This window comes from Podarcis pityusensis (assembly GCF_964106645.2).
Source record: "Podarcis pityusensis genome assembly, chromosome: 1".
Classification (NCBI taxonomy): Eukaryota; Metazoa; Chordata; class Lepidosauria; order Squamata; family Lacertidae; genus Podarcis; species Podarcis pityusensis.
The window spans coordinates 84,731,709-84,757,354 of record NC_138028.1 but is presented as its reverse complement, the minus strand read 5'-3'; the positions used below and the strand labels follow the sequence as shown (position 1 = coordinate 84,757,354).

Here is a 25,646-nt window from a genome sequence, read left to right as displayed (position 1 = left end):
TTATTCCTGCAACAACCCTGAGAGTGAATGGCTGGCCCAAGGTCACCCAGTGTGGGGTTTTGAACCCTGGTCTCTTAGGTCCCACACCAGCTGTCAAATATCTCTCTTGACAGTGCTATTTTTCTAGAAAAAGAGGAGCCGGAACTCACCATGAACGCTTCTCTTGTTCTCAATGGTGCCCACCTGAGAGGTGCTAGAACTGAGTTCCGGCTGGGGAAAAAAGCCCCGTCTTTTAATATTGTATCTGTGGTGTGATGCTAGCCGCTTTGGACTTCCTTTTTAAAGGAAAAGGGGGTTACAAATGCACAATTAAATTCAATAAATAAATAGCTGGCCCTCCAGCGTGCTCTGCATTACACATGCTGCTTCCACTGGTTTGTTGATTTGCTTCTACATAGTTGAATTGAGTGTTGCAGGCAGGCAAGAGATTCCTGCGGTTTTTGCCATTGCTGGTTCTGGTGCGCCACAGGCTGTCAAGCACATAACCAAAGCCTTGCATGTCAAGGAGGTGGTGGGCATCCGAGGTGGGTGCCCTTATCTGGGTGGCCATCAGGCCCTCGTGCACTATCACGTCCTTTGGGGCATCGCTTTGTCTAGCCACGGAAAGCCCCCCGGACATTTTCCTGGGAGTAAGCCCCGCTGAATAAAAGGTGCAGAATCGGGGCAGCACGTGGGATTTACTCCAAGGAGGGGAACAGATCAGCCTCCATTCTGTTGGAGGGGAGGAAAGTGCCTTTCCCTCATCTGCTGGGGAGGCGAAAGGGAACCAGGCCACCGACCTCCTCCATCTCCTCTCTCCCCCCACCCCCATCCCCGGCCTCGCTGGAGCAGCAGGAAGTTCCTCGGAACCGCGTGCGGGGAATCCTCTTGGGGCGGGACAGATCTCGGTCCTTCCTGGAAGGACAAGCGCCTGTTCCGCACTCTCAGGGCCGCGCTCCAAGGCGCCCGCTCGTTTCTTCCGCCGCATCGCGAGGTTGGTACGGCGCCTTGCCGGCCGGCCGGCCCCACCCGTGCCCTACTTCCTCCGAGCGGCCTCCGCCCGCCCTCCTCCATGCCGGGCTGCTCTTCCTTCTCGCTGCATCCGCTGCCTCGGAACCGGCCTCAGGTCTCCCCAGGAAAGCAGCTTTCCTCCGTTGCGCCTCCTTTCGCCCCGCCGGGACTGGTCCCCCACCCCACCCCGCTGCTCTTTGTTCCTGGGAGGGACGGAAGGAGGCGGCGCTCGGTTTAGGGGGCTTCCCGCAGTGGATCAGCCGCAGATCCGGAGGCAGCGGCGCAGTGCGCGCAACCAGTTGTGGCTGCCGGTGGGGGAGAATAGGTAATGGTTAGGGGCGAGAACGTGGATTGGTTGGTGATCTTATGGGGTGGGAGTTGTGGGGTTGCTCGAGAAGGAGGTTGGCGGGTGGTTCGCGGAGGGGATTTCTTGGCCTCCCTCCATTTGCGTTTACTTGAGCCGGGGTCGGGGAGCACATCTAGCCGGGCCCCTGTTTTCCTTCCTGGGGTGCGATAGTGCTGGGTTTCCTCATCCACCCACGTGCCTGAGCAAGTCGGGGGAAAAAAGGTGGTTTCCTTCCGGAAATGCCGTCCTGCCTTCACAATGGCCGCGCTCGTGTGCGGCTGTTCTTTGAGGGTGGCGGTGAGGGTGAAAAGAGCAGCCAACTTCTGCTTTTTGGTGGGCTTCCAAACGCAGTTTTATAGCCGGATTGAGAATCGAGAGGAATCTACAGTGATCTGGTTCTAGATCCTCTGGGTGGGGGTAGTCAACTGCATATACACCATCCCCCACAAAAAAAAGAATCGTGGGAAGTGTAGTTTGTGTAGTTCAGTGTGCTGTATAGGGGTATGTGCTTTAAATTCCGTATACATATCCCAAACTTTTTCAAACACAGTTTATGGCTACTGAATTCCCCTCACCCCCACCTCCAAATCCTAGAGATAACAAGTAGGTGAAGTTGTATCTTTTTGTTAGGGTATGTTCTTCTGATGCTAAGGGTCCTCTGTGGAAGTAATGGTGACCTCACAGAACCTCCCTTGTTTTTTTACAACTTCCTCACTCAGAATAAAAAATATTAAAAGTAGTGCTTTTTTTCAACCATGAAGTTATTATAGTAAGTTCCACACTTTTAAAGAACCAAAAAAGGGGAGGAGGTGCCAGTACTTCGTACCCTTGAGTACCCCCTGAGGAAAAAAACTGATTAGAGGCATGACCCCTGGAAAAAAAGGTTGCAGCATTTGTTTTTCACTTTTCCATGCCCTCTTCTTTTTATTTTTATATGATTCTATGGTTCCCAGAATTGGCACAGAAGAGGGGTTGATTGTTGATATTCTGAATTGTAGCTCTGTGAGGAAAACAGAAGCACCTAACAATTCACAGCACCCTCAACAAATTACAGTTCCCAGGATTGTTTGGGGCTGGCCATGACTGTTTAGAATGGTACTTCTTTAAAGTATCTGTGCTGTGGGCTGTACAATTTGAAGGGGGCACACCTGTACACTTCCATGTTCATCAAATAAAAAACACCATTTTGCTTATATCTTTTGTTCTCTGGGACTAACACAGCACAAAGATGGGGAAAATAATGCATTAATTTGTACTTGCAATCCATAATCAGAAATAAAATTTTCAGGTAGTGGCATAGTCGTCTGGCACTCATGAACCAGCGTTCCTTCATTTTAAGTCTTGTTATGTTGCACAGTGTTTTTTCTGTGTAGTGTGGGAACACAAAGTTCTGAGAGAGAGACAGACAGAGGGAGAGAAATGTGCTTCTTAGACACCTCTGGAGACTACACAGGACCTCACAAGGCCTAATACGCAGCAGGGAGTGCCTAGGTCTTCTGCCAGTAAATTAATAGATCCCCTCTGGGACAGGATTCCTTCCTTTTGGGAGCGCTGAAGAAAGGCAGTGTTCATTGTGTGCACATATTCTCTCTTGCCACTGCAGAATTGTAACGGAATAAGTTTGCACCTCTGGCACTTCTTGACCAGACCCTTAAAGGAATAGAAGACTTGTTCTTAACTAAATATGTCAAGTGCTAATACAGGGATGGGGAACCTGCGCCCGCTAGATATTGTTGAGGCTCCAACTCCCATCGGCCGCAGCCAGCATGGTCAGTGCTCAGGGATGATGGGAGTTGTTGTTCATAAATATCAGGAGAGCCATAAGTTTTCCATGCCTGTCCTCATATAAGGTGCATCCCCCTTCAGTAACATCCAAACAGTAATCAGCCTGGAGTCAAGGGGATCTTCAAAGTAGCAGATAGGTGCTTGGGGTGAAACTAGGCCTACATGTCTTGGAGGTGATGCTTTGAGGGGATTGCAGGGTAGATAGATAGATAATTTATTACGGTCGGAGACCAGCTTATGGATTGCAGGGTACATCGGTGGGAGCGAGACACTGAAAGCGGTGAGCTGGCAAGTTTCTCAGGGAAAAAATGGGAAGAATAGTGGCTGCACATTTTACCTCATAACTTGGGTTCCATAAATGCTATCAATTTATTCTTATGAAAAGAAGGAGGGGGAGAGAACTAGGAATCTGGGGATTGTGGTTCATGGGGACAGGAGTCCAGAGGACACCCATCCCCCTGGACACCCATGGCAGGGTGCCCTGCTATGAATATGTAGCTTCAGTAGCAAGAAATGGCCTTATGCAGTTTGCTGACCTGGAATACTAGATATTCTGTTTAACCGTAGCCTTGCAGTGGTGTCTGTGGTCTAGACATGTATCTCTGTATGTACTGTATTTTGACGGTTGGTAAGTCTTCACAGTTTCTCCAGACAAGCAGAGAGTTGTGGGAGGTGCCGCTCTTCAGTTATTGCTATTGCTATTGCTATTGCTATTGCCGTCTCTTTGCAGGGGAGATTCGCTTTCTCTCAGCACAAATGATCCACCACTGAGGTTACTTCTCAGGCACTTCTAACAATATGGAGAAGAGAAATTGAGAATGAAGATTTGAGGGGGAAATGCGATTTTTTGACTGACCACCAGATCTTGCCTATTGCTTCTGCTTCTCCTCAGGCCCGGCTCATGACTGCAAGGATCTCTCCCCTGTTTTGTCCAACCTGAGTACTGCGGTGCTCTGCCACCTCGGGACATTTTGACCTCTCGGTGAGCAACTTGGGAGTTCTGAGTCAGACACCCATTGTGAAACGGGAGGCCAGGTCTTGCCCTGGAAATTGTGTCGCAATCCCAGAGCTCAGAAAATCCCATGTGAGTCAGCAGAGTCTGGGCGCCAGCTGCAAGCAGTAGTCCCTCGGAGCTGCAAGAGACACAACTGGAAAGTTGCTGCCTGTGGAGCTCCTGCAGGATTGGCCCCATCTTCCTGCCATCTTTCCACTTCGTGAAACACATAGAGGTAAGGGAGAACCCTTTTCACCAAGTAGACTTAGGGGGCTTTCGCTGCTACTGCACCTGAGCTTCATGTAGACTCTTCCTACATTCTTAGTGATGACCTTCTGCAGGTTGTCTGTGCCCTCCTTCCTGAGCCTCTTTTTGCTGGTCTGTTATTTCCCCTCCAATGGGCAACCTGTCCCTGAAGGCATCTTCTTTCCTCTGCACAAACCTGTTCCTATTTCCAGTCATCAATTCATTGTAGTAGGACACTTGTTAATAAGGGGAGGACATCCCAAATCCCTCTTTGCCTTCCTGGTCCCAGTACAAATGAACATTAGCCTGTCAAGGGAGGTGATGTGCATATTAGTTCCCTTTGGGTCTCATCAACTCTGTTCTCCTCTCCCTTTTAGGACTCACCTATGCAGCTGCAAATAAAACCCTTTAAATTGTTGTAAAGTGCAATATACAAATGTGACACTAGATGGCAAAAGTGAGCTATGACAAATTCAATGTATTTTTCAAAACTTTTTTTTTTTTTTTAAAAAAGCATTTTCACAGCGTTTTAAATATGTGTGTAGATTCCAGATTCCACCTTGGTCTCCTCCAGCAAACATGGGCTCCATGTTCCGCAGCGAAGAGATTTGCCTGGCCCAGCTCTTCTTGCAATCGGCTTCGGCATACAGTTGTGTCAGTGAATTAGGCGAGCAAGGACTTGTGGAATTCCGTGATGTACGTGCAAGAGCATTTGGGGAACCTTTTTTGGGGGGTGGGGACACCAAACAAGCATGTTGTAGCCGTTTTCATAGACTAAGGGATTCAAGATTTCCTTGACTTTTACTGCTTATTTATTTAAATGATTTATATACTTCTTAAGGTGTTTTGTTTTTGTTTTGTTTTGTTTTGTAGGGGGGAATCCCTAAGCAGTTTACAGAAATTATAAAATGAGTAAATAAAATACAAATTTTCTTACAAAAAGTACATTTAAAATCCATCCTAAATTCCAATTCCAGTGCCCTTGGTCATTGTGATGATTTTATAGATTGGTATTGTTTTTCCACCATCTAAGTCTCAAAAAGTCTTACGACAGTAAAAAGACATTGTATACAAAATTTTAAAAACAAGTTGAACATCAGAAATTTAAGACAGAAATGTAATGACAGGTCTTTGCTTTTAAGCCTCCTGTCTGAGTGCTTTTTCTTTTCTCCATCACTTTATCCATTAAAAAACCCTGATTTTCACTGCTGAACCAGAACAAATGGCAAATCTGTTGAAAATCCAAATTGCCGTTCATTCCAATTCAGTATTAAAGAGCGATGTTTTCTTGGGGCAAAGGGGGTGGGGAGGGCTCAGACACGGACCAGGAATGCCTAGAAAGCGCAGGGCAAAAGGTGAGTGTGGATGAGCCCTAATAAAATGGTCAGGGAAACCTGGAGAAGATGGTAGAATTGGGGTGAGATAGAGACATGGATGTTTTATACCTGAGGAAAGGGTCTTGATGCCATGCAAGCCTTAAGAATGGGTCAGCAAGCAATGGAAAATTGGGCTGCCTGGTTTCCAGTGCTATTTGTGCAATCTTTGGCGGGCTCTTCACTAGTAATGTGCTTTTTTTCTTTCCAGCTGAACCCCCATGTCAGCGCCTTCCAGCGACGTTTTGTGGGGGAGATCCGGCGGTGTGAAGATATGGAGAAATCCTTCAGTGAGTGGCACTCCTGTAGTGGGAGGGGGAGGGCTGTCCTCTGCTGGGTGGCTTGGATGATGACCTTGCCATTGGGTCGGTGACAAAAATCTTCTGAAGACGCGCCCAGGCCAGACATGTTGCCACAAAACTGACTTGCACACTGCCAAGAGCAGTCAGAAGACGGGGCCAAGTTTCTGGACGTTGAAATTGCATTAGGAAATCATGAGACTTTTGCAAACAATGCAACATTTTAGATATAATTTCTGGTTTCTGGCTGAGGATAGTTGCACTTCCCCTCTCGGCCTGTTTTTACTGTCCTTGTTGAAACTGAAGCATCTGTAAAAATGGAGAAGGGGTTAGTCAGTTGGTGCATTAGCCATCTGTGATAGCTGGCTGCTATAATTTGCACTTCCTGCCCTCCACCTGCCTGTTGTGACTTCCTGTTTCTTCTTCCTCTATCATCAGTCTGTAGCATTTGAGGGTGGTTTGCATATTCCATATTTTTCTTTTCTAATGTCCTCCGCTGATTAAGATCTCATTTAACATGTTTGACTTTTTTTGGCACTCAGAACGTTTTGGGAAAGCACTAAGAGCATTTTGAAAAGCACATCATGTTACTATTACATGAAACAAACGTATCTCAAAAAGTTTTTCCAGCAGTCAAAAGTCGTTAATGTGAAATATTTGATTCGGGGGAAATCCAGTAAAGCACATTTGCTTCGACTACTAATATTAAGCATGTGTATGGTGCTTTCAGAGGGACGCGGGTGGCGCTGTGGGTTAAACCACAGAGCCTAGGATTTGCTGATCAGAAGGTTGGCAGTTCGAATCCCCACGACGGGGTGAGCTCCCATTGCTCGGTCCCTGCTCCTGCCAACCTAGCAGTTCGAAAACACGTCAAAGTGCAAGTAGATAAATAGGTACCGCTCTGGCGGGAAGGTAAACGGCGTTTCCGTGCGTTGCTCTGGTTCGCCAGAAGCGGCTTAGTTGTGCTGGCCACATGACCCGGAAGCTGTACACCGGCTCCCTCAGCCAATACAGCGAGATGAGCGCCGCAGCCCCAGAGTCGGTCATGACTGGACCTTATGGTCAGGGGTCCCTTTACCTTTACCTTATGGTGCTTTCAAGAGTTTAAAAGTCCTCATGTGTATTGTTTGGTTCAGGGCTGGGTTACCTTCCCATGTCAGCCATATTTCCTGGGAGATAATGGGGGCTGCATCTCTCTCTCTCTCTCTCTCTCTCTCTCTCTCTCTCATACACACACACACACACACACACACACACACACACACACACAATTGCTGGGGGGGCGGGCTTGTTTTTACCAAAGGGTAAAATTTCCCCAGTGCAAATGGGAGCCACTTGGGCCCAATCCACATTGGAAGTCTGGCACTGGGGGGGGGGGGGGAGCCTTTAATCCTTTGCTGCCCACGGTAGTCTCAATCCAGATTGGGGGCTGCACAAGTGCAATCTGCATTGCCAAAAAAGGATCAATTTGTCTGAACGGCTCTTTTTTGGTGATGCAAATTGCCAGTGTGCCCCTCTCCATTTTGGTTCAGCGCTGAAGCAAGGGGTAAAGAATTAAAGCCTCCTTGTTCCCATACAGCAGCATCCTGTTTCTTATTGGGCTGTACTGACTGGGGAAGAAGAGTAGCTAGCACAGAAGTTGAGGAAGGGGCAGGGTGGGGACTAATAGTAAAGGCCCCCTGGGCTTGGATGATGGTGATGAATGATTAAATTTCTATCCTGCCCTTCTTCCCAGCAGAGCTCTGAGCAGCAAACATCAAAATGTTTAAACAATGCAATTTATACAAACAATACAATACAATGTTTGTAATTTTAGGAAGCAATCCACTTTTGTAAAATAAGCCTTTTCCCCAGTAGAACAAAGCAGAGGAAACCTTTTTTTCTTACTTTAGGGAAAATATGTCTGCTTACATCTGTGGCTACAGTGTACTCTGCAAATTCACAGTGCTGTTTATGATTTAGATGCTCTGGTCACCACCTACTGTGCCTCCTGGATTCAGTTGCAGCAAACGAAAATTATAGTGGTTATTTCTGACATCCTGTGCTCAGCTTAGAAGAGCCAAAGGCCCACTTCTTTTTTCTAAATGGAAGCTCTCGCAATTTCATAACAATGTAATTCTCGTAATTGCAGAAGCTAGCGTATTTAGGAAATTCCTGACTTTCACAAGCCTGTCTAAAGCCTGAGAATTACTTAAGTATTTGGCTGAATCAAACCAAAGGCCCATCTACTCCAGCATCTTGCTCTCACAGGGGCCAATGAGATGTAAATGGGAAGCACACAAGCAGGAGGACATGAGCGAAACAGCACTCTCCTCGCTTGTGCTCCCTGGCAAATGCTGTTCAGAGCATTGTGCCTCTGGCACTGAACAGAGCCGTCGTGACTAGTAGACCTTCTTGAACCCACAATCCTGAGATTAAGAGTCTCATGCTTTACCAGCGGAGCTATCTCGCTATCCTCTGAAAAATCTTTCAAAGCTATCTTTTAGAGCTATCCAAGTTGGTGGCCGTTGCTACACCTTGGGAGTAGCAAATTCCAAAGTTTAAATATATGCTTTGTGTCTTCGTGTGATGCATCTTTGGCAGGCTGGTACAATGTCCAGCCAAATTCGGCTATACCAGGGTCGGCAACCTTTTGGGGCCAGTGGGCCCATTTTGAGAAAGTGCCGCGATCCCCCATCCCAAAATGGGTGCCGTAAGGACACGGCGTAACACAAAATGGCTGCTGCATCTGAAAGAGCAGGAAAAGACGACAGCATCACAGAATGGTGTCAGTGTGCTGCTTCTCATCAGCCCCCCATCAATGGGGGGAAAGGCGCCTACACCAGCCCCTTTCAGTTGCAGAGAAACAGTCCTTGCACTTCTCCTGTGTTCAGAACAGATGGGAGGGTGAGTGTCCAATCCTGGCATCTAATAAAATTTGGGAGAGGTTGAGTATGGGTAGAACCAACTGTGTCCCATGTTCTGGATCTTTTTATTTATTTTTAAATCTTTTTTGTTGAGTTTTACATTACAAATTTAAATTCAGACATTAAACATCACCATCATTTAGGATTCCCTGAATCCTTTGACTCCCCTCCACCCTTCCATGGTTACCATTTTCAATCTTTTCCACTGCTTCACATATTTTCTCTATTTTTCTAAAATAGTACAGTTTTACCTTAGCTTTTCATACATTACAAGCGTTACTTGGATCCTGCCAAAGTTTTTGGTTGTTTACAGTGTTCTCTTAGGTATATTGTAAATTTTCCCCATTCCTTCTTAAAGTTCCTCTCTTCCTGGTTTCTGATTTTCGTGGTCAATTTCACCATTTTGGCGTAGTCCACCATCTTCATCAGCCATTTGTCTCTGGTCGGGACTTTATCTTCTTTCCATCTCCCATGTTATGGATCTTTGGGGGAGTATTTACTCATTGCAAACTCTTGCAGCTGAATGTTTTCTGGACCTTGGGAGCAGAGGACAGTCCCAGGTTCTGCTCTTCCTCCTCATGTCTCTAATCTCCCTCTCCAGCTTTCTTAGCACAGCAAGTGTGGAAGGCAGGCCTGACACTGACACCCCCTGAGGAGAACCTGCCGGCTCCTCTGGCTCGGGATGCCCTGCAGATCCAGGAGCAGTCTGAGCGGCTGGCGCAGGAGCTGAGGGAGGTGAGCCACAACCGCGAGAAGCTGGTTGGTCGGCTGCAGGAGCTGCGGGAGCACATTCAGGTGCTGCAGGAGGGACAGCGTTTCACTGGCCAACTGGTAAGTGAGTTCCGCCCCTTCCGCTTCCTGCTCCATCAAGACTCTTTGCTGCGCTTGGAGGAGAAAGGGATGCAACTGCAGTCGATTGGCTGAAAGTTAGATTAGGCTTGCTGAAATTGTACATTGCTTCCCATAGTGGGGGGGAAACTTAAAGCAATTTGCAGCAAGAATGAAATGCAATAACGGGAAAGAGATCCTTGAGGCAATATGGAATAAAAATATGCTAAAAAGAAAATAATTCGTTTCCCCCCCAGAAAGGGTGTCATGTTTCACAGTGACAGCTACTACTACTACAGTGGTACCTCGGGTTAAGTACTTAATTCGTTCCAGAGGTCCTATCTTAACCTGAAACTGTTCCTAACCTGAAGTACCACTTTAGCTAATGGGGCCTCCTGCTGCGCCGCTACTGCCTGATTTCTGTTCTCATCCTGAAGCAAAGTTCTTAACCCGAGGTACTATTTCTGGGTCAGTGGAGTCTGTAACCTGAAGCGTATGTAACCCGAGGTACCACTGTACTAATAATAATAGGCATAGAGCATCAAGCCTGCTGGTGATTTTCTTCTTTGCTGTTCTCCCAATGCTTTAAAACTACTTGAATATTATTTGACAATATCTGAGTGGCCTGTTGCTCAAAAAAACACAAACTGACCTGGCAGTGCCTGGCACTCTCTACTCCCTCCCTCCCTGGGCTCTGTCACTTGAAGCAGTTTCTGGTAGAGCAAATGAGCTTGACTGAAGAGAAAAACTACTTTACATGATGGAGCACAGCCTGGTTAGGAGGGGAGAGCCTCACCTTGCCTGCATGTTTTAATTTTTTTGTTAAAAAATCACCTTGACTCCTCCACCTGTGCCTTTTTTTTTTTTACTTGAATGAGCAAATACATGAAGAACAGCTCTGGCTGTCCCTGTTGCATTTAACTTGACCCTGGATTTTATTACTGCAGCCTATCAAATTTAAGAATATTACGATGTTGAACACTGAAGGTGGTCCTGGGACATCTGAGAGGGAGCTCACGAGTCCTGGGATGGTAGCAGGCCCTTCTCTCACAGGCTGTTTTCCCATCAGCAGGTGCCATTAGCATCACCAGCTCGCCCACGAACCTTCTCTGACAGAGAACCTTTGCTTGACCCATCCATGGCACAGCGGCTTGACCTCAAAGTAAAGTGAGTTGTGAGGGGGCGGGTGGGTCATTCAGGTTGACAGGGTAACCCTTCTGTATGAGAGATGAAGCTTGTCAAGTAAACCAAAGCCATTGTTCCTGAAGTGAGAGCTGATGTAGCCTAATGGTTAAGAACATGAAGCAGGACATCCTCAGTTCAATTTAAAAAAAATAAAAATGTCAGCGTCACAAACTGCATGTGGCCTTGCATAAGCCACTATTTAACTACTAATAATGACCCCAATATTATTAATAATTGAATAATGTTCAGTAATAACCACAGTATTATAATTGTGTAATAGTCAATAATGATAATCACAGTGGGCAGTTCTGGTAGGGAAAGCTCTTCAGGAATTTCCCATACCTGTCCTCTCCCTCAGTGCCCCCTAAAGCTGCTCCTGAAGGTTGAGGGGAAACCCCACAACAGCTTTAAGAGGCACACAGGGCATGTGCAAGGAGAGGAGAAGGGGGAGGTGTTCCATTGCACAGTCTAAAGTGCCTTGCGCTAGCAAAACTGTTCAGTTGGACCATCCAGTATTAAAAGTAACCAAAATCCAGAATGAAATTTTTGTCAGCAGGGAGTAAAACAGCATGGAAAGTATGACAAGACTTTCAGGAGGGCATTCTGTAACTGGAGTGCCACCACTGAGAAGGCCCTTTCCTCAGGTGATGGGGGCATCTGAAGAAGGTCATCTGAAATTGACCTTGGTTACCTAAGGTGAATGCTCATCTAGCTTCTAGGGTTGTTACAGGGATTACTATGATAATGTTTATGAGGCACTTGGTAGACTACAAATGCAGCATCTAGATGCTAAGGGCTTGTTATGTTGCCACAGGGCACTGTGTGCTTAGCCTCATGTCTGCAGTTTCAGTGTGCATTTTGTATGCTCTCCCCTTTGCTCTCAAGCTTTATCGCAGGCGTGATCCACCCATGGCGGGTGAATGTGTTTGAACGGCTGCTGTGGCGCGCATGCCGTGGCTACCTTGTGGCCAACTTCACTGAGATGCCGGAGCCCATGGAAAACCCAGCCACGGTGAGACGAAATGAAGAAAACGGGTGGGTGGGGTGTAAGATGGCTGCCTGTGAGGGGTGGCAGGCAATGTAGAGGGGGGGTGAGATTCAAGGCCTGAGTTTGGGTGGAGCAGGGTGTGGCACAGCTTGGGAGGCTGCAAGTACACTCTGTCATGTGGCTTAGGCCGAAGGCCCAAATGGTCCTTCTCCTGCTCCTCCCAAGTCCAGAGGTTTCTGAGCAACCTGTCCCTTCGTGTGTAGGGTGAGAGCGTCACCTGGGTCATCTTTCTCATCTCCTTCTGGGGGGAACAGATCGGGCAGAAAATCCGCAAGATTGCTGACTGGTGAGTGCTGTGGGTGGTGCGTGTTCCCTCTGATGTCTATTGATGCTGAATAACACCCCTCATCCGCCTGCCTTGGTCTCCTTCTGCTCGCAGTTTATAATTTTCCTGCCCTGGTGCCATAACATCCCAAAGGTCCAGCAAATCACAGGCCCTGCAATGTTTCACCCTGTTTGACACATGACATGCCTTTTTACCTCCTCAAGAGGCCTGCACCCACCCACCCTCCAAATCAATTCCTGTGATATGTGCCTTGCATTTAAATTTATTTATTTGGTTTTTCAGATTGAGATTTTACAGTCACATATCTAACATACAACATAAGAACAAGATTCCAATGAATCTCTTGGACTTCCCTCCTCCCCTTTGTGGGTTCTATTTTTAATCATTTCCTCCTGCATCTTTTATCCAAATCTTTTATTTCTCCACTGTGTCCAAAATTCACCATTAAACTACAAGTTATATTCCAATCCTACTAACAATTTTAACTGTTTACAATGGTCTTTAAGATAAGTTATAAATTTTCCCCTGTGCCTTGTTCCAGTGGTGTCTGACAGACCATGAGGCTGAGGAAAAAGTCAGACACCGACTATATTCCTTATTCCCTAAGACAGCTCTGCCTATCTTCACACACTGGCCAAGCTACCCACCATCTTATCTTATCTTATCTTATCTTATCTTATCTTATCTTATCTTATCTTATCTTATCTTATCTTACCTTACCTTACCTTACCTTACATTATCTTATCATCTTTTCTTTTCTTTTCTTTTGAAATCAGTTTTATTTGATTTTACAATGCAAAATTATAAAAAAGAAATTCAAATCTATATCCATATGCCCACCATCTTTCAACAAATTGCTCCCTCTGCTCCTCTGTGTTGCCTCCCGCCACCTCCACCCACCAGTATGTGTGCATGTGCCTGTGTGTATTCACTCTGTGTTGTGTCCCTCCAAAGCTTTCACTGCCACCTGTATCCTTACGCCGACAAGGAGGCGGAGCGCTTGGAGACACTGTATAAACTGCGCACTCAGATTGAAGATCTGACCACGGTAAGGTGATAAGGGCTGCTTAGGGTAGTACACAGGGCGGGCTTGAAATCCGGGAAATACTGTCAGAGAGCTTTGGAGAGGATCCATGGTTTCTAGTTCTGGGGTAGGAAAGGAAATTGCATGGGTGCAGTGGTGAGAGTATACCACTGCAGATGATTAATTTCTTTTCCAGATTTTAAATAGGGGAGGGGGGTGGTTGATGTTTGTTAATTGGTTTGCAACCTTTGTTGTCATTGTATTTGCTAGATTCTTTATACAAAAAGAAGTGTCTCACTGTGACTTAGCAGCAAAATACAAAGAGGTGAAATGATTAAAAAAACCCAGAATGGCATACAATTAAAAATCCTTAAAATGCTCATCCAGCCATGCAATAAATAAGGACAAGTCCTACCCCAAACCACTAAAAGATGAACATCACAGGGTTTAATTAAGGCCTCGTCATTTAAAACAGGATCACACCACTTTGAACAGACATGGCTTCCCCTAAAGAATATTGGGAACCGGAGGTTAAGGGCACTTAAACCGTTCAGGGTTGTAATTCTATGAGTTTAACAGTCAAGCCCTCTTCCCAGGGAATTCTGGGAACGGCCGCTCTGTGAGGGGAGTAGGGTTCTCCTAACAGCTCTAAGCACCCTAAACAAACTACAGTTCCCAGGATTCTTTGGCAGAAGCCATGACTGTTTAAATTTGTATGGCATTGTTGTAAATGTATAGTGCAGATGGGGCCTTGAACGTACTTTCCTCCTACCCCAGATCCTAATTTCTCTGGGCGGGAAAGGCCAGTATATTGGTGCAAGTGCTCCTCCCCACAATGGTTTTCTCCACTGCATTCATGCAGAGTGTCACATTTCAAAGCTGCAACCACACTCTGTACTTCCTGTGGCCCCATGTGCAGCCACATTTCCAGACTAGCAGCTCTAAGCAGCACATTCCATTGCTCAACTGATTCCTTAAAAAATGAAGTACTTTCCCTCCTAAATTCCCCCTTTTGCTCCAAGTCTTCCACTGTCTCCCTCAGTTCTGCTTCACACTTCTTATGAGAAAACAGGTCTTGGGCCAGACGGAGCAATACCTGGACCAGCTGCTGCAGAAGGTGCTCTTGGAACTGCCGGCTTGGCAAGTGCGGATACAGAAGATGAAGGCCATCTACTTCATCCTCAACCAGTGCAGCTTCAACATCACCGACAAGTGCCTCATCGGGGAAGTCTGGTGCCCCGTCCGCGACCTTCCTGCTGTGCAGCAGGCTCTGCGTGAGGGATCGGTATGTGCTGCAGAATATCGGCTCCCTTCTGCTTCTCCTTCGGTGTACCTTCCATTTCATGTCCCCCTCCCCCTTCTTTTTGTACACCTACCTGTTTGCACAAGTAAAGAGCAAAATATTTTGAGTCAGGGGTTGATACATGTGCTTTGTCCTCCCTACTCCCCGTGGGTTGGGCCAAAGGAAGGTAAATAGGGCTCCCAGCAGGGCAAGGGCCAAGAGATTTTGCTGCCTGATGCAAAGGACAAGATGGTACTCTTTCCCCATTCCATACACAAAAGTCCACCTTGCTGGCAGGTTGACTCGTCCTTCAACACTGGTTATAGGACAGTGTCCTCCACTGTGCCTGAAGGCAGCAGGGTAGCTTAGGGAGTACAGGACCAGAGTAGCTTCTGGGGCTCTGTGGGAACAGTAGGGTGGAGCTGCCATTGCTCTCTTGCTCCCTAGGATTTTTTGCCTGAGGCTGCTACCTTGGCTCGCCTAATGGTAGGGCCAGCTCTGGGCAATACAGTTGTACCTTGGAAGCCGAACGCCTTGGCACTCGTACGTTTTGGCTCCCGAACGCCGCAAACCCGGAAGTGAATGTTCCGGTTTGCAAATGTTCTTTGGAACCCGAACATCTGGCACAGCTTCCGATTGGCTGCAGGAGCTTCCTGCAGCCAATCGGAAGCCACATCTTGGTTTCCGAACGTTTTGGAAGTCAAAAGGACTTCCAGAACGGATTCCGTTCTACTTCCGAGGTACAACTGTACATTGGTAATATATTGAGACAAATTTAGGATATGGCAATGTTCTTCTCCCTCCCCCTCCCTTCTCCCTCCCTCCCTCTCTATCTCCCTTTCCCCACCCCCCACTAGCTAGGACCACACCCAGCTGTATGAATGCCTCTCTCCTTTTTCAGAGCTCCTGGGCAAACCAATGTACTTGATGCTCCTGAACTGCCCAGTTTGACCCTCTCTTCCCCTTACAGCACCGCAGCGGTTCTGGGGTGGAGTGCTTTGTTCATCAGATTCCCTCCACTGAGAGCCCCCCGACCCTCATTCGCACCAACAAGTTCACTGCCGGCTTCCAGAGCATTGTTGACGCCTACGGGGTATCCAGCTATCAGGAGGTGAACCCAGGTGAGCAGATTTGCCGCATCCTGCTCTTGACCTTGCAAGGGGCATGCACAGTTGCTCAGTGGAACATCCTCTTTTCGGTGAAAGAGGGAGGGCACCAGGGCATTGCGCACTGACCTTTGAGAGATTGCTCCCAATAAAGGAAGGCTGTGTGTTTTCTGGGCTTTCTGGCTATGGGACAGAGAGAAGAAGGAGGAAAACTAGAATGGGTCTTGTGGGTGGAATTGTCTTCACAGTTGGCCAGGAGTGGAGAGTTTGTCTCTCCCACCCCCCCGATGCCACTGAACTACAGTTCCTATCAACCCTGACCAGTGGCCATGCTGGCTGGCACTGATGGGAGTTGGAGTCCAACGATGTCTTGAGTTGCACAGGTTCCTCGCCCCTGCTGTAAGTCAAGCAGAGCAGGGCGAGAGTGGATTATATATTTTTTATATCCTACTTGATTAGTATCATTAGATTAGATGCTATGCAGTTCAAAGAAAGGAGAGGTTTTTGATTTGGGGCTAGGTTAGGTGAAATGGCAATTGACTCCATGGTTTTTTTGTGGGGGTTGCAAAGGGGGGTGTTTGACTTCCTATCTGACGCTAGACCTGCTTTGCAGCTCCCTATACCATCATCACCTTCCCTTTCCTGTTCGCTGTCATGTTTGGGGATGTTGGCCATGGGCTGCTGATGTTCCTCTTTGCCCTTTGGATGGTGCTGGCTGAGAACCGCCCCAGCATGAAGAAGGTGCAGAATGAGGTGAGCCCCAGATTGCGGAAGAGGCAGTGGGTGGGAGGGGATACGCTTTGGGTGGATGGAAAAGGATCACATGCTTTCCGCAATACACCTCGGGATATGTTTTTATTTTATTTAGTACCTTTATCTCCCACTTCTTCACCAAGGAGCTGAGAGCAGCATGTATGATTCTCCCCAGTCCTGTTTCTCTAGAAAAAGAGGTGCCGGAACTCACCATGAACACTTCCCTTGTTCTCTTATAATGGCAATGGCGCCTACCTGAGAGGTGCTGGAACTGAGTTCTGGCTGAGAAAAAAGCCCTGGTTCTCCTTCGCCCCATTTTACCCTTGCAAGCAACCCTGTGAGGTAGGCTTAGAGATAGCGACAGGCCCAAGGTCACCCAATGAGATTCATGACCAGGTGGGGATTTGAACCTGGGTCTAATCCAGGTTCTGATCAGTCACACTAACCACACCAGAGATTTACCATCTCACCAAACATACCCTTGTCTTCCTGCCCCCAGATCTGGCAGATGTTCTTTGAGGGCCGCTACCTCATCCTCCTGATGGGCGCCTTCTCTATCTACACTGGCTTCATCTACAACGAGTGCTTCAGCAAGGCCACCAACATCTTCCCCTCTGCCTGGAGCATCGCTACCATGGCCAACCAATCGAATTGGAGGTACTGACTAGCCCATGACCCAAAGCAATGCTGGCGGCCTCTTCTTTCATGACGGCTGCTTCATTCTCATGTGCTGAAGCAATTCCTTCTCCTTACAGCGAGGACTTTTTAGCTGGAAACCCTGTTCTTGCTCTGAACCCCAATGTCACGGGAGTTTTCAAAGGTCCCTACCCTTTTGGGATAGATCCGGTAAGTATTGCAAGAGCACACCGGTGCTAAGCTGTTTCTCAGCTTTCCCCAGGCTGGTGCCCTTCATGATTTGCAGTGCCCATGAGGGCACCAGATTATGTGGGGCTGCTTTAACTGATTTAGCAGTGTGGGACCCCTGGTAATTGCTGTTTGATGTGTGAAGGTCAGATAAGGGTGTTCTGTGGGGTGTTAGGGGAGGGGCAGTGTCATCAAGTAGTTCATCCACCTTTGGTCTCCACCCTGTACTCAGCTCTCACCTGTGGCTCCTAGAAGCTGTTGACATATGACAGTGGCCACACCCCGGGTAACGGCTGAAGCACATGAGGGTAGCCAGTGAGTCTCAAACCCTCAGTGGGCTGGGACTTGTTTGTCCCCTGCATGCGAATCCAGAAAATTGAGCAGATGAGACCAATAGCATAAGGAAGACTGTTTCTGCACGTGCTGTAGAGGGTAATGGGGGCAGATCGGGCTTATCAACCTGGGAAGGTAGCCCATCTAGGAAAAGGAAAGCTGATCCTTAACCACCATTGCCTTGGGATATCTTCAGCAGAAGAAAAGGCTAAGGAGCAAACCCTACACAAATCCAGAATGGAGTCTCGAAGGCGGTAGGATGGTGTCTTGTACGTCTCCTTGTGGCAACTCCTGCAGCCAACTGGTGCCAAACATATCACTCTGCTTTTCTTCAGAGCACATCAGTGAGACTGAGAGGGGGTCTTGTTGTCTGGGCAACAACATGGGAGGCAGCAGTTACGAGGAGGTGTTCTCTCCTCATCCCCTCTTCTAAAAGAGGTTCACACTGTGTACTGAGTGCAGCCTTCTGCAACCTGGTGTAGTTTTGGACTACAATTCCCATCTGCCCTTAGTCAGCATGTCCGGTGGTCAGGGCTGATGGGACTTGTAGTCCAAAATATCTGGCGGGTACCAGGTTGGGGGAGGCTGGCTTATCATGTATGCGTGTTCTTGATTCTTCCCTTCCATGCCTGTGACTCAGATCTGGAGCCTGGCCATCAACCATCTCACCTTCTTGAACTCCTTCAAGATGAAGATGTCTGTGATCCTGGGCATTGTGCACATGAGCTTTGGGGTCTGCCTTGGCATCTTCAACTACATGTAAGTACTGGGCTGGTCCTCCACCTGCAGCTGCTCCTGCGAGGGATGCGAAGGACCACTCTGGCGCCATTTTACCCAAAGGAATCCTGTCTTGCTTTCATCCAACAGCTAGGAATTCAAAAAGGAGATTAGACAAATTCATGGAAAATAAAACTACCAGTGGCTACTAGCCATGATGACTGTATGCTACGTCCATTGTTGGAGGTGGGAAGCCTCTGTAAATGTAGTTCCTTGAGTGTCCCTAAGTGTGCAAAGGGCTGTTGCACTTGGCTCCTGCGTGTGGTCTTCCCATAGGCATCTGGATAGTAACTCTGCAAGCAGGATGATGCACTGCCTGGACCTCTGGCCTGGCCCAGCAGGGATCTTCTTATGATCCTGACACATTTATTCTCACGCTCCCTCTGTTGTTTGCTCATTTCCTTTTTACAGCCACTTCAAGAACTACTACAAGATTCTCCTGGTTTTCGTTCCGGAGATCATCTTCCTACTGGGGCTCTTCGGCTACCTTGTAATCCTGATCTTTTACAAATGGCTGGCGTATGACGTCTCTGATTCCCAGTCTGCGCCCAGCATCCTGATCCACTTCATTAACATGTTCATGTTCTCAAACGATGCCAATAACGTTCCACTCTTTAACCACCAGGTAACATCTTGTGGCGCTGTGCTTTATCTGTTGGGTGTCTGACGGGTGTTGACGTCCAGCTCCTCGAGTGTTGCTTCCCCTGCTCCTCTCCCAATCCTGCTTTGGGGAGGGAAATGTTCAGGACTTGTAAGCTTGGCTGAGACGGAGCAGATCCAGTAATCAAGGGGCGGGGAATCTTTTGCAGGCTGGGAGACACATCTCCTTCTGGACATGCCAGTGGTGGGAGGGATTAGAGGAAAATTGGGCTCAGTAGCCTCCCATTTGATGAAATGCTGCTGAATCTGAGAACTGTCTTAGTTGAAATACACTGTGCTCTAATGTGAAGGTTTCATTGACGTGGGGGGCTTGATCTCTGATGGGTGCTTCACAAGGGCAAGTCATCACTTGATGTAGCCACTGAGTGATGAACATGCATGTGTGAATCAGCCCTCTGCAAGGAGGCACAGACCCCCAAGGTCACCAGCCAGTTGGGCCTGGGGGGTTATTCCTTTCTGACCTTGAACACAGTGATCAGTTGCAAACCTGAACACAAAAACAAAACCCAACTGCTGAGGGTTCCCTGAAAATGTCATTTACCTGTCTCCTGAGAATTTCCTCTGTGTTCAAAATCCCAAGTCCATTTTATGTCTGAAGGCTTTCTGTGGTATTTTTTTATTGCATTTGCTGTACTTTGATGTTGTTGTTTGCCTAAACAAGCAATTTAAAGTTGCATGGAGTAGTCCAAATATTACAAGGGACTGCATTCTTGAGCTTTACTGAGCAGTGTCTCATTGAAATACATAGTGCTAGTCACATCATCTTGGGTGGGTGGGGAGTTGGGCACCTTGGGACAAATTACCAGGTTTGTTTCCTTTGTTTCCAGCTGACAAGGCACTTAGGTGTCACGTTTTGGTTTGCTCAGTTGTAATTTTATTGGGAAGACTGCGTCATAGCGGGGCTGAAGACTGATTGGGAAGCAGGAAGGATCCTCACCAACCAAAGCCCTATAGGATGGGAGCTGAGGCAGAACAGGGAGAGGAGATGGTGGGAGAAATGGACACCATAGGCACATCCCTTTTCCGAGTGGCCCAAGTCCCAGTTTTTAAGACTGGGCTTGCAATCAGTGTTTCCTTTCTGCCCAGTGAGATCAGGCGTGGTCTGTGGCTTTGTACTGTGGCTGATTATGATGATGTTTCTGTGTGGTTATTTAATTATTTGTTGCAATTGACTGGGGTACTTTCTTGCTGATGTCTTGATATTATCTCATAATACTACATCCAAAATGGATTCCTGAATTTTGCTGGGTTTTTGTTTCTGTTCTATTTTGAACTGTCCAATGTTTTGAAGTGTTCAAGGTGAAAGTGTGGTTTCAGTGTGATTTCCCACCCCCACCCCATTTCTGTGGGTTGCAAACTACCTTAAATGCACTAATATAGAAAGGTGTCATATCAGTTTAGAAAACTAAATAAAAATGTATTTGGCTCGCTCCCAGCTTGCCTTTCTTCTGGCTGTTCCGACTTGCAAGATCTTTCTCTTTCACTCCAGGCCCTGGTGCAGACAGTGTTGGTGGTGGTAGCCCTGGTCTGCGTGCCTGTCCTGCTGCTGGGGACCCCCTTGTACCTCTGGAGCCAGCACCGACAGAAGGCCTCTTTGTCCAGGGTAAGACCCCTCTATATGACTGGGCCTGGGGCTGCTGTCCACACCTGCCTTTCTATATCCCAGCCCCCTTGTTGGGTCAGGGTCTGTGCAGATATGCATTGAGGTCCTGGTACCATCAGGAGTGGGATGCTAAAGCTCGAGGACTGAGTCTGAGGATGATCTCGGATGGCCACCTAGATGCCACAAGTGAAGCTGTGTGTCATGGGAAGGATTCTGTGGAGAAACAGTGTCACTTTTAACCTTGTGGGTTCAGGATTGTGATGCTTGAAGCCCTTCTGTGTGCAAGGCTGTCCAATCCCACACACCCCCCCACTGACCAATGTGTTTCTGGGATGCTTGCAGCACAATCCCTCCAGTGTAGAAGAGTGCCAGCCTCTGCTAAACTCTCAGGAGCCGAGCAGATCCGTGAATGTTGCTGAGGACGATGTGGATTGTGCCAAATCCAAACAGGAGTTGGAGGTAACTTTCTGTCCAGCAGGTCAGGATTCTGGGACATGACTCCCATTTTCATCAAGTAAATGCAGAAGTTGCTGCTGAATGCGAGTGGGTTTTTTTTGTTTCTGTGTAAATTTAGAATCATTTTGTAAAAAAAAGGTATGGGGATAAAAGGAAAGTTTGAAATGTGTGGAGTAAGGGAGGCAATAAGCACAGAAGATTGGGGGCTGGCGCTGTTTCAGTTGCTAAAAAAGGAGAGGTACATGGGCCTGGAAGCTACACCTTCTGACTTGAAAGGTTGGAGTGAGTTGGTGGTGAAGCAAATACACTCTTCATATGCTCAAGAGCCCCATCCCCATTTCTCATTCATTCACACCTTCAAAGACTGACCCTAAAAGAAAAAAGATCCCAAGGAATGAACAATAAATCCAGCTGGGGGGCAAATGGAAGGAGTCAGAAAAGGCCACGTTCAGAAGCAGTTAGGCTTGTTCTTCCTAAGAACAAGAGCTTGAAGTCCTCAAATATTGTGCCTTTGCAGGGACTATTCATGATAGCACCTTCTTAAGACCTCTGTTGTTGAGAGAGGCGACACAGGTGAATTATTGGAGCTTGTCTGGATGAGGTTAGAGGGGATGACCTCTAAGAGACTCCTGCATGGACTCTGCTCAGAACTGCAGGCCCTTTCTTTGCTGCTGTTCAGGGTATTTAAAAAAACTAAACTTGGCTGAAAACCTCCAACTTGTCGTGGCATCTCAGATTGCCATCATATGGAAATAATGTTGAGCCAAGTAGCGCTTCACTGGCATAAAGGGCTAGGATCTCCCATGACACTTTTTGCAGGTTCTTGGAGTGTACAGAAAAGGCACTGGTTGCTGTTTTTAAAAACAAAAACAAGTTACCAAGAAAAATGCTCAGAATCCGGCTTGGGAGTCTGGTTTTCCTTAGGAACATGTTTAAGGTGAAAAGTTCTTCCCATTTGCAGAAAGTTCTTAAATAGAGTCTACATATGCTCTCCACCAAGTCCTTAGCCTTAGACCAGGGCTGAAGAACCTGTTGTCCTCCAGATGCTGCTGAACTACAGTTCCCATCATCCTTTGGGAACTATTGGCTGTGCTGCCTGAGGGCTGATGGGAGCTGGAGGGCCACAGGGTTTCCCAACCCCCTGCCTTACACTCTGGAAGCAGCTCATGGAGGAGTGGGCTTTCATTTGAGTCCCTATGCTGGTTTAGAGTATTAGACTAATCCATGGGTAGGCAAACTAAGGTTGGATCCGGCCCAATTGCCTTCTAAATCTGGCTTGCGGACATTCTGGGAATCAGCGTGTTTTTACATGAGTAGAATGTGTGCTTTTATTTAAAATGCATCTCTGGGTTATTTGTGGGGCATAGAAATTCGTTCATCCCCCCCCTCCAAAAATATATATAGTCCAGCCCCCTACAAGGTCTGAGGAACAGTGGACCATCCCCCTGCTGAAAAAGTTTGCTGACCCCTGGACTAATCCTTGCCACCCCACTGATTCTTGCCTTTCCCCCCTTCAGTTTGACTTCTCCGATGTGTTCATGCATCAGGCAATCCACACCATCGAGTACTGCCTGGGCTGCATCTCAAACACAGCCTCCTACCTCCGGCTCTGGGCTCTCAGCTTGGCCCACGCACGTGAGTTTCAGGGGCTGGGAGAGGAACGAGCAGAAAGCAGGAAGCACGGCAAGCGATTTGGCCACACAGACCTGGGGGAGGCCGGTGGGCAAGATGTTTTTTGGAGACCTCACCACATGATACAGGCATCAGGCCCCATTCCTGCACTGTTGGAGGCTCCTTTGCAGCCACTTCTAAAAGCTTTTGAGGGACTCTCTCTGCCCCAGCATGTTTGTGATGTGGTTTAGATTTTTTTATGGCAATATCTTAGTCTTCAGACTGGAGCTAGCAATGTGTATTGTGATTGTGGGGTGCTTGCATTTGTTAGCTGCCTTGAGTGTCTTTTGAACATTAGGTGGGATATGTGTTTTTAAAATAAAGAAATGCATTTTTGACTGGTGGATGTATTCAAGGCCTATAGGGAACAGGGAGAGAGAGAGAGAGAGAGAGAGAGAGAGAGAGAGAGAGAGAGAGAGAGAGTGTTAGCGGTTGGGGCTTTACAACAGTACTAAGGGTGGAATTCAGTGATTGTTCTGTCAGCGCAAGCATTTCTGCTTGTCAGATGGAACAATCTTCTTTTTCCAAGCCCCCCCAGATGCTTTTGGGGCTGGGGGAAACCCCATAGCACTAGCAGGACTCATTGTACTGGTTCCCATTAGTGCAGCTCCTCAGTTGGATCCCACCTTGGGTGGTTTGTAAGGGAGGGGAAAGGCTGTTTGGCTGCTCTAGTGCTCCCTGACAAGTCCTGCACCCATCCTTCTCCACAGAGCTCTCAGAGGTCCTGTGGACCATGGTGATGAGGAACGGCCTCCATTTTACGGGCTACAAAGGTGGGGTCCTCCTCGTCCCGGTTTTTGCCTTCTTTGCGGTACTGACTGTGGCAATCCTGCTGGTGATGGAGGGGCTATCGGCTTTCCTGCATGCCCTGCGTCTGCACTGGTGAGAGACACACATGTATATACCATACCCTCTTTCTGTCAGTGAATCCGGTTTGAGAGCCGCTCTCTCACTTGGCTTGCTGCCGTGGGCTCTTTGGGGCGGGAATGCGGGAGATAAATCCAGTCAATCAATAAGACTGCCAGGTGCTTCCACTCTGAGCACTGAGACCAAGGTGGGGTTAGGGGTGTGGGTGATAGAGGACTCTCCTCCTCACGAGGTCAGGAAAATTGTTCTGTGTGAGAGGGAGGGACCTGGAGCGACAGAGTTTATTTCTCCTTCCCCCACCCAACTTTGAATCAGGCCGGGACCTGCCTGTTTCAGGGATTGTGTTACTACTGGGATTAGTGCTGCAAGCTGAGAACAGTGCTTCCGGATCTCGACTTGGCCACTCTTGTGTTGTTGTTTTTCAGGGTGGAATTCCAGAACAAATTCTACACAGGCTCTGGGTACCGGTTCACCCCGTTCACCTTCACTACAGATATCTGGGACTGAGAGATAAAGGGCTTCTATCTTCCCAGAGAGCAGATGTACTGTGTGCCCTCATGAGCCAATTGGCTTATGCTGTGTGTTTTTTTTTACATGAGCGACTGTCTCTTGCTTCCTTCTTTCTACCACTTGTGCCTTGTGTCTGACTGGAAGGTGTGGCAGAACTTCTTTAACTCACCTGACACGCACCTTTCTTGGGGAAGGAACTACCTGCTCTGTCCCCGTCTGCTACAATTAAAGTGAGGTCCTTCGCTGCCTCACTGCCGGGATATCAGTATTTAGGATGGAGTTCTGGAATTCAGGGTTTATCAAGCCACGTTCCTTCCAGTTCTCGATCCTTATGACTTGCAGCTGAACCAGCCTGCCTTGTGCATATCTCTATAGCCGTTAAGAGTTGCTTCTGGGAAAGAATGGGAAGCGGCCTTAAGGAACATCAGAATATGGATACCACTCACTATATGGGTGTTTTTACAGGGCTGCTAGGTGGCACTCTCTCTCTTCTTGCTTCATCCCTGTTTGCTGGGGTGCAGCCTTTCTGATGCACATCAGAGGACAAGAGGCCCGGCCCCAGGCACTTGGGCCTTCTGCTTTTTCTAAATTTACATTCAATTGCAGTTGGTGTTGTCATCCAGGTCTGAGACTCTCTTGTTTCCCTGATGGAGAGCCTGGAGTTGACATTGCATCAGCCAATGCATGATGTGGGGCTGCACATTAGAGCCAAGCCCTCGGTGCATGCGTGTTTTTGAAAGGACTGTCTACCTGTGCTAGCAAGCTAGCTGATATGCTGGGAGCTGATGTGGCTTGCAATGCCTGTCTTTTCCTCATTCATGCTCTGTTTTACCAACTGCTAGCAAAATCCTCCAACAGTTGGGGACAACAGCTCTGTACAGGTGGAAAACGGAGACTTAAGTTGCCAAGGGCAGGAGAGGGGCTCCTGCCCTGGATTCAGGGGCGCCTACTATAGGGGGCTCTGAGTCTCTGAGCACCCACAACAATTTTTTTGTTGGGATTCACACTGCAGGGCCCCCCCCCCCACGCAACTTCTGAGGTCTCACGAGGAGGTCTCACGAGGCCCTGGAACCTGACTTCCAGTGCCACCGGAAGTCACTTTCTGAGGCCAGGGGGCGCGTGTGACGTCATGATGTCAAGCCGCATGTGACGTCATGATGTCACGAGCACTGGGCACCCATAACCTGGGGCCCAAGTTGGCTCCCCTGCCTGGATTGCAGAACAAACTTCCTTCATACTGAAGGCACAGCATGTCATGGGCAGGACTCGAGACTCACGCTGCCATTTAAGAGAAAGACAATGCTTGTGAGCAGGCTGCTGAGAACTCTGTGCTTTAAAAGCCCTCATAAACTCTTTGTCGCTGTAGCTACCAAATCCCACAATAAAGACAAGATTCTTAACCTTCCCTGCATTTTAATACTCTCCTCTGAGTTTATTTTTGATGCAAAGCTGGT

At 47.9% G+C, this 25,646-nt stretch overlaps 1 protein-coding gene across 6 annotated transcripts; it reads left to right on the top strand.

The window, feature by feature from the left end:
* The first annotated feature begins 819 nt into the window (after nucleotides 1-819).
* On the top strand, nucleotides 820-25,603 carry TCIRG1 (T cell immune regulator 1, ATPase H+ transporting V0 subunit a3). Of its 6 annotated transcripts, none has more exons than XM_081003420.1 (21): nucleotides 820-973; nucleotides 4,014-4,350; nucleotides 4,907-5,057; nucleotides 5,946-6,024; nucleotides 9,541-9,770; nucleotides 10,837-10,934; nucleotides 11,838-11,964; nucleotides 12,204-12,286; nucleotides 13,241-13,334; nucleotides 14,383-14,595; nucleotides 15,563-15,713; nucleotides 16,312-16,451; nucleotides 16,951-17,108; nucleotides 17,207-17,297; nucleotides 18,289-18,407; nucleotides 18,837-19,050; nucleotides 20,575-20,688; nucleotides 21,031-21,147; nucleotides 22,662-22,779; nucleotides 23,526-23,697; nucleotides 24,108-25,603. In XM_081003420.1, exons 3-21 carry the CDS (start codon nucleotides 4,941-4,943, stop codon nucleotides 24,187-24,189), a joined length of 2,517 nt encoding a protein of 838 aa, XP_080859546.1. In that variant the 5' UTR covers nucleotides 820-973; nucleotides 4,014-4,350; nucleotides 4,907-4,940; the 3' UTR covers nucleotides 24,190-25,603. The 6 variants fall into 6 exon arrangements, with proteins under 6 accessions (XP_080859546.1, XP_080859549.1, XP_080859547.1 ...); XM_081003423.1 differs by lacking the exon at nucleotides 820-973 and adding an exon at nucleotides 1,001-1,315 and having other exon boundaries at nucleotides 10,840-10,934; XM_081003421.1 differs by lacking the exon at nucleotides 820-973 and adding an exon at nucleotides 1,002-1,301.
* The last annotated feature ends 43 nt before the right edge of the window (nucleotides 25,604-25,646 follow it).

Bases quoted from the DNA above. Each gene is read 5' to 3' on its own strand.
- TCIRG1 (XM_081003420.1), top strand. From the start codon at position 4,941: ATGGGCTCCATGTTCCGCAGCGAAGAGATTTGCCTGGCCCAGCTCTTC. The intron at 12,287-13,240 runs GTGAGTGCTGTG...GTCCCTCCAAAG, and splicing joins ATCCGCAAGATTGCTGACTG to CTTTCACTGCCACCTGTATC. The intron at 20,689-21,030 runs GTAAGACCCCTC...GGATGCTTGCAG, and splicing joins AGAAGGCCTCTTTGTCCAGG to CACAATCCCTCCAGTGTAGA.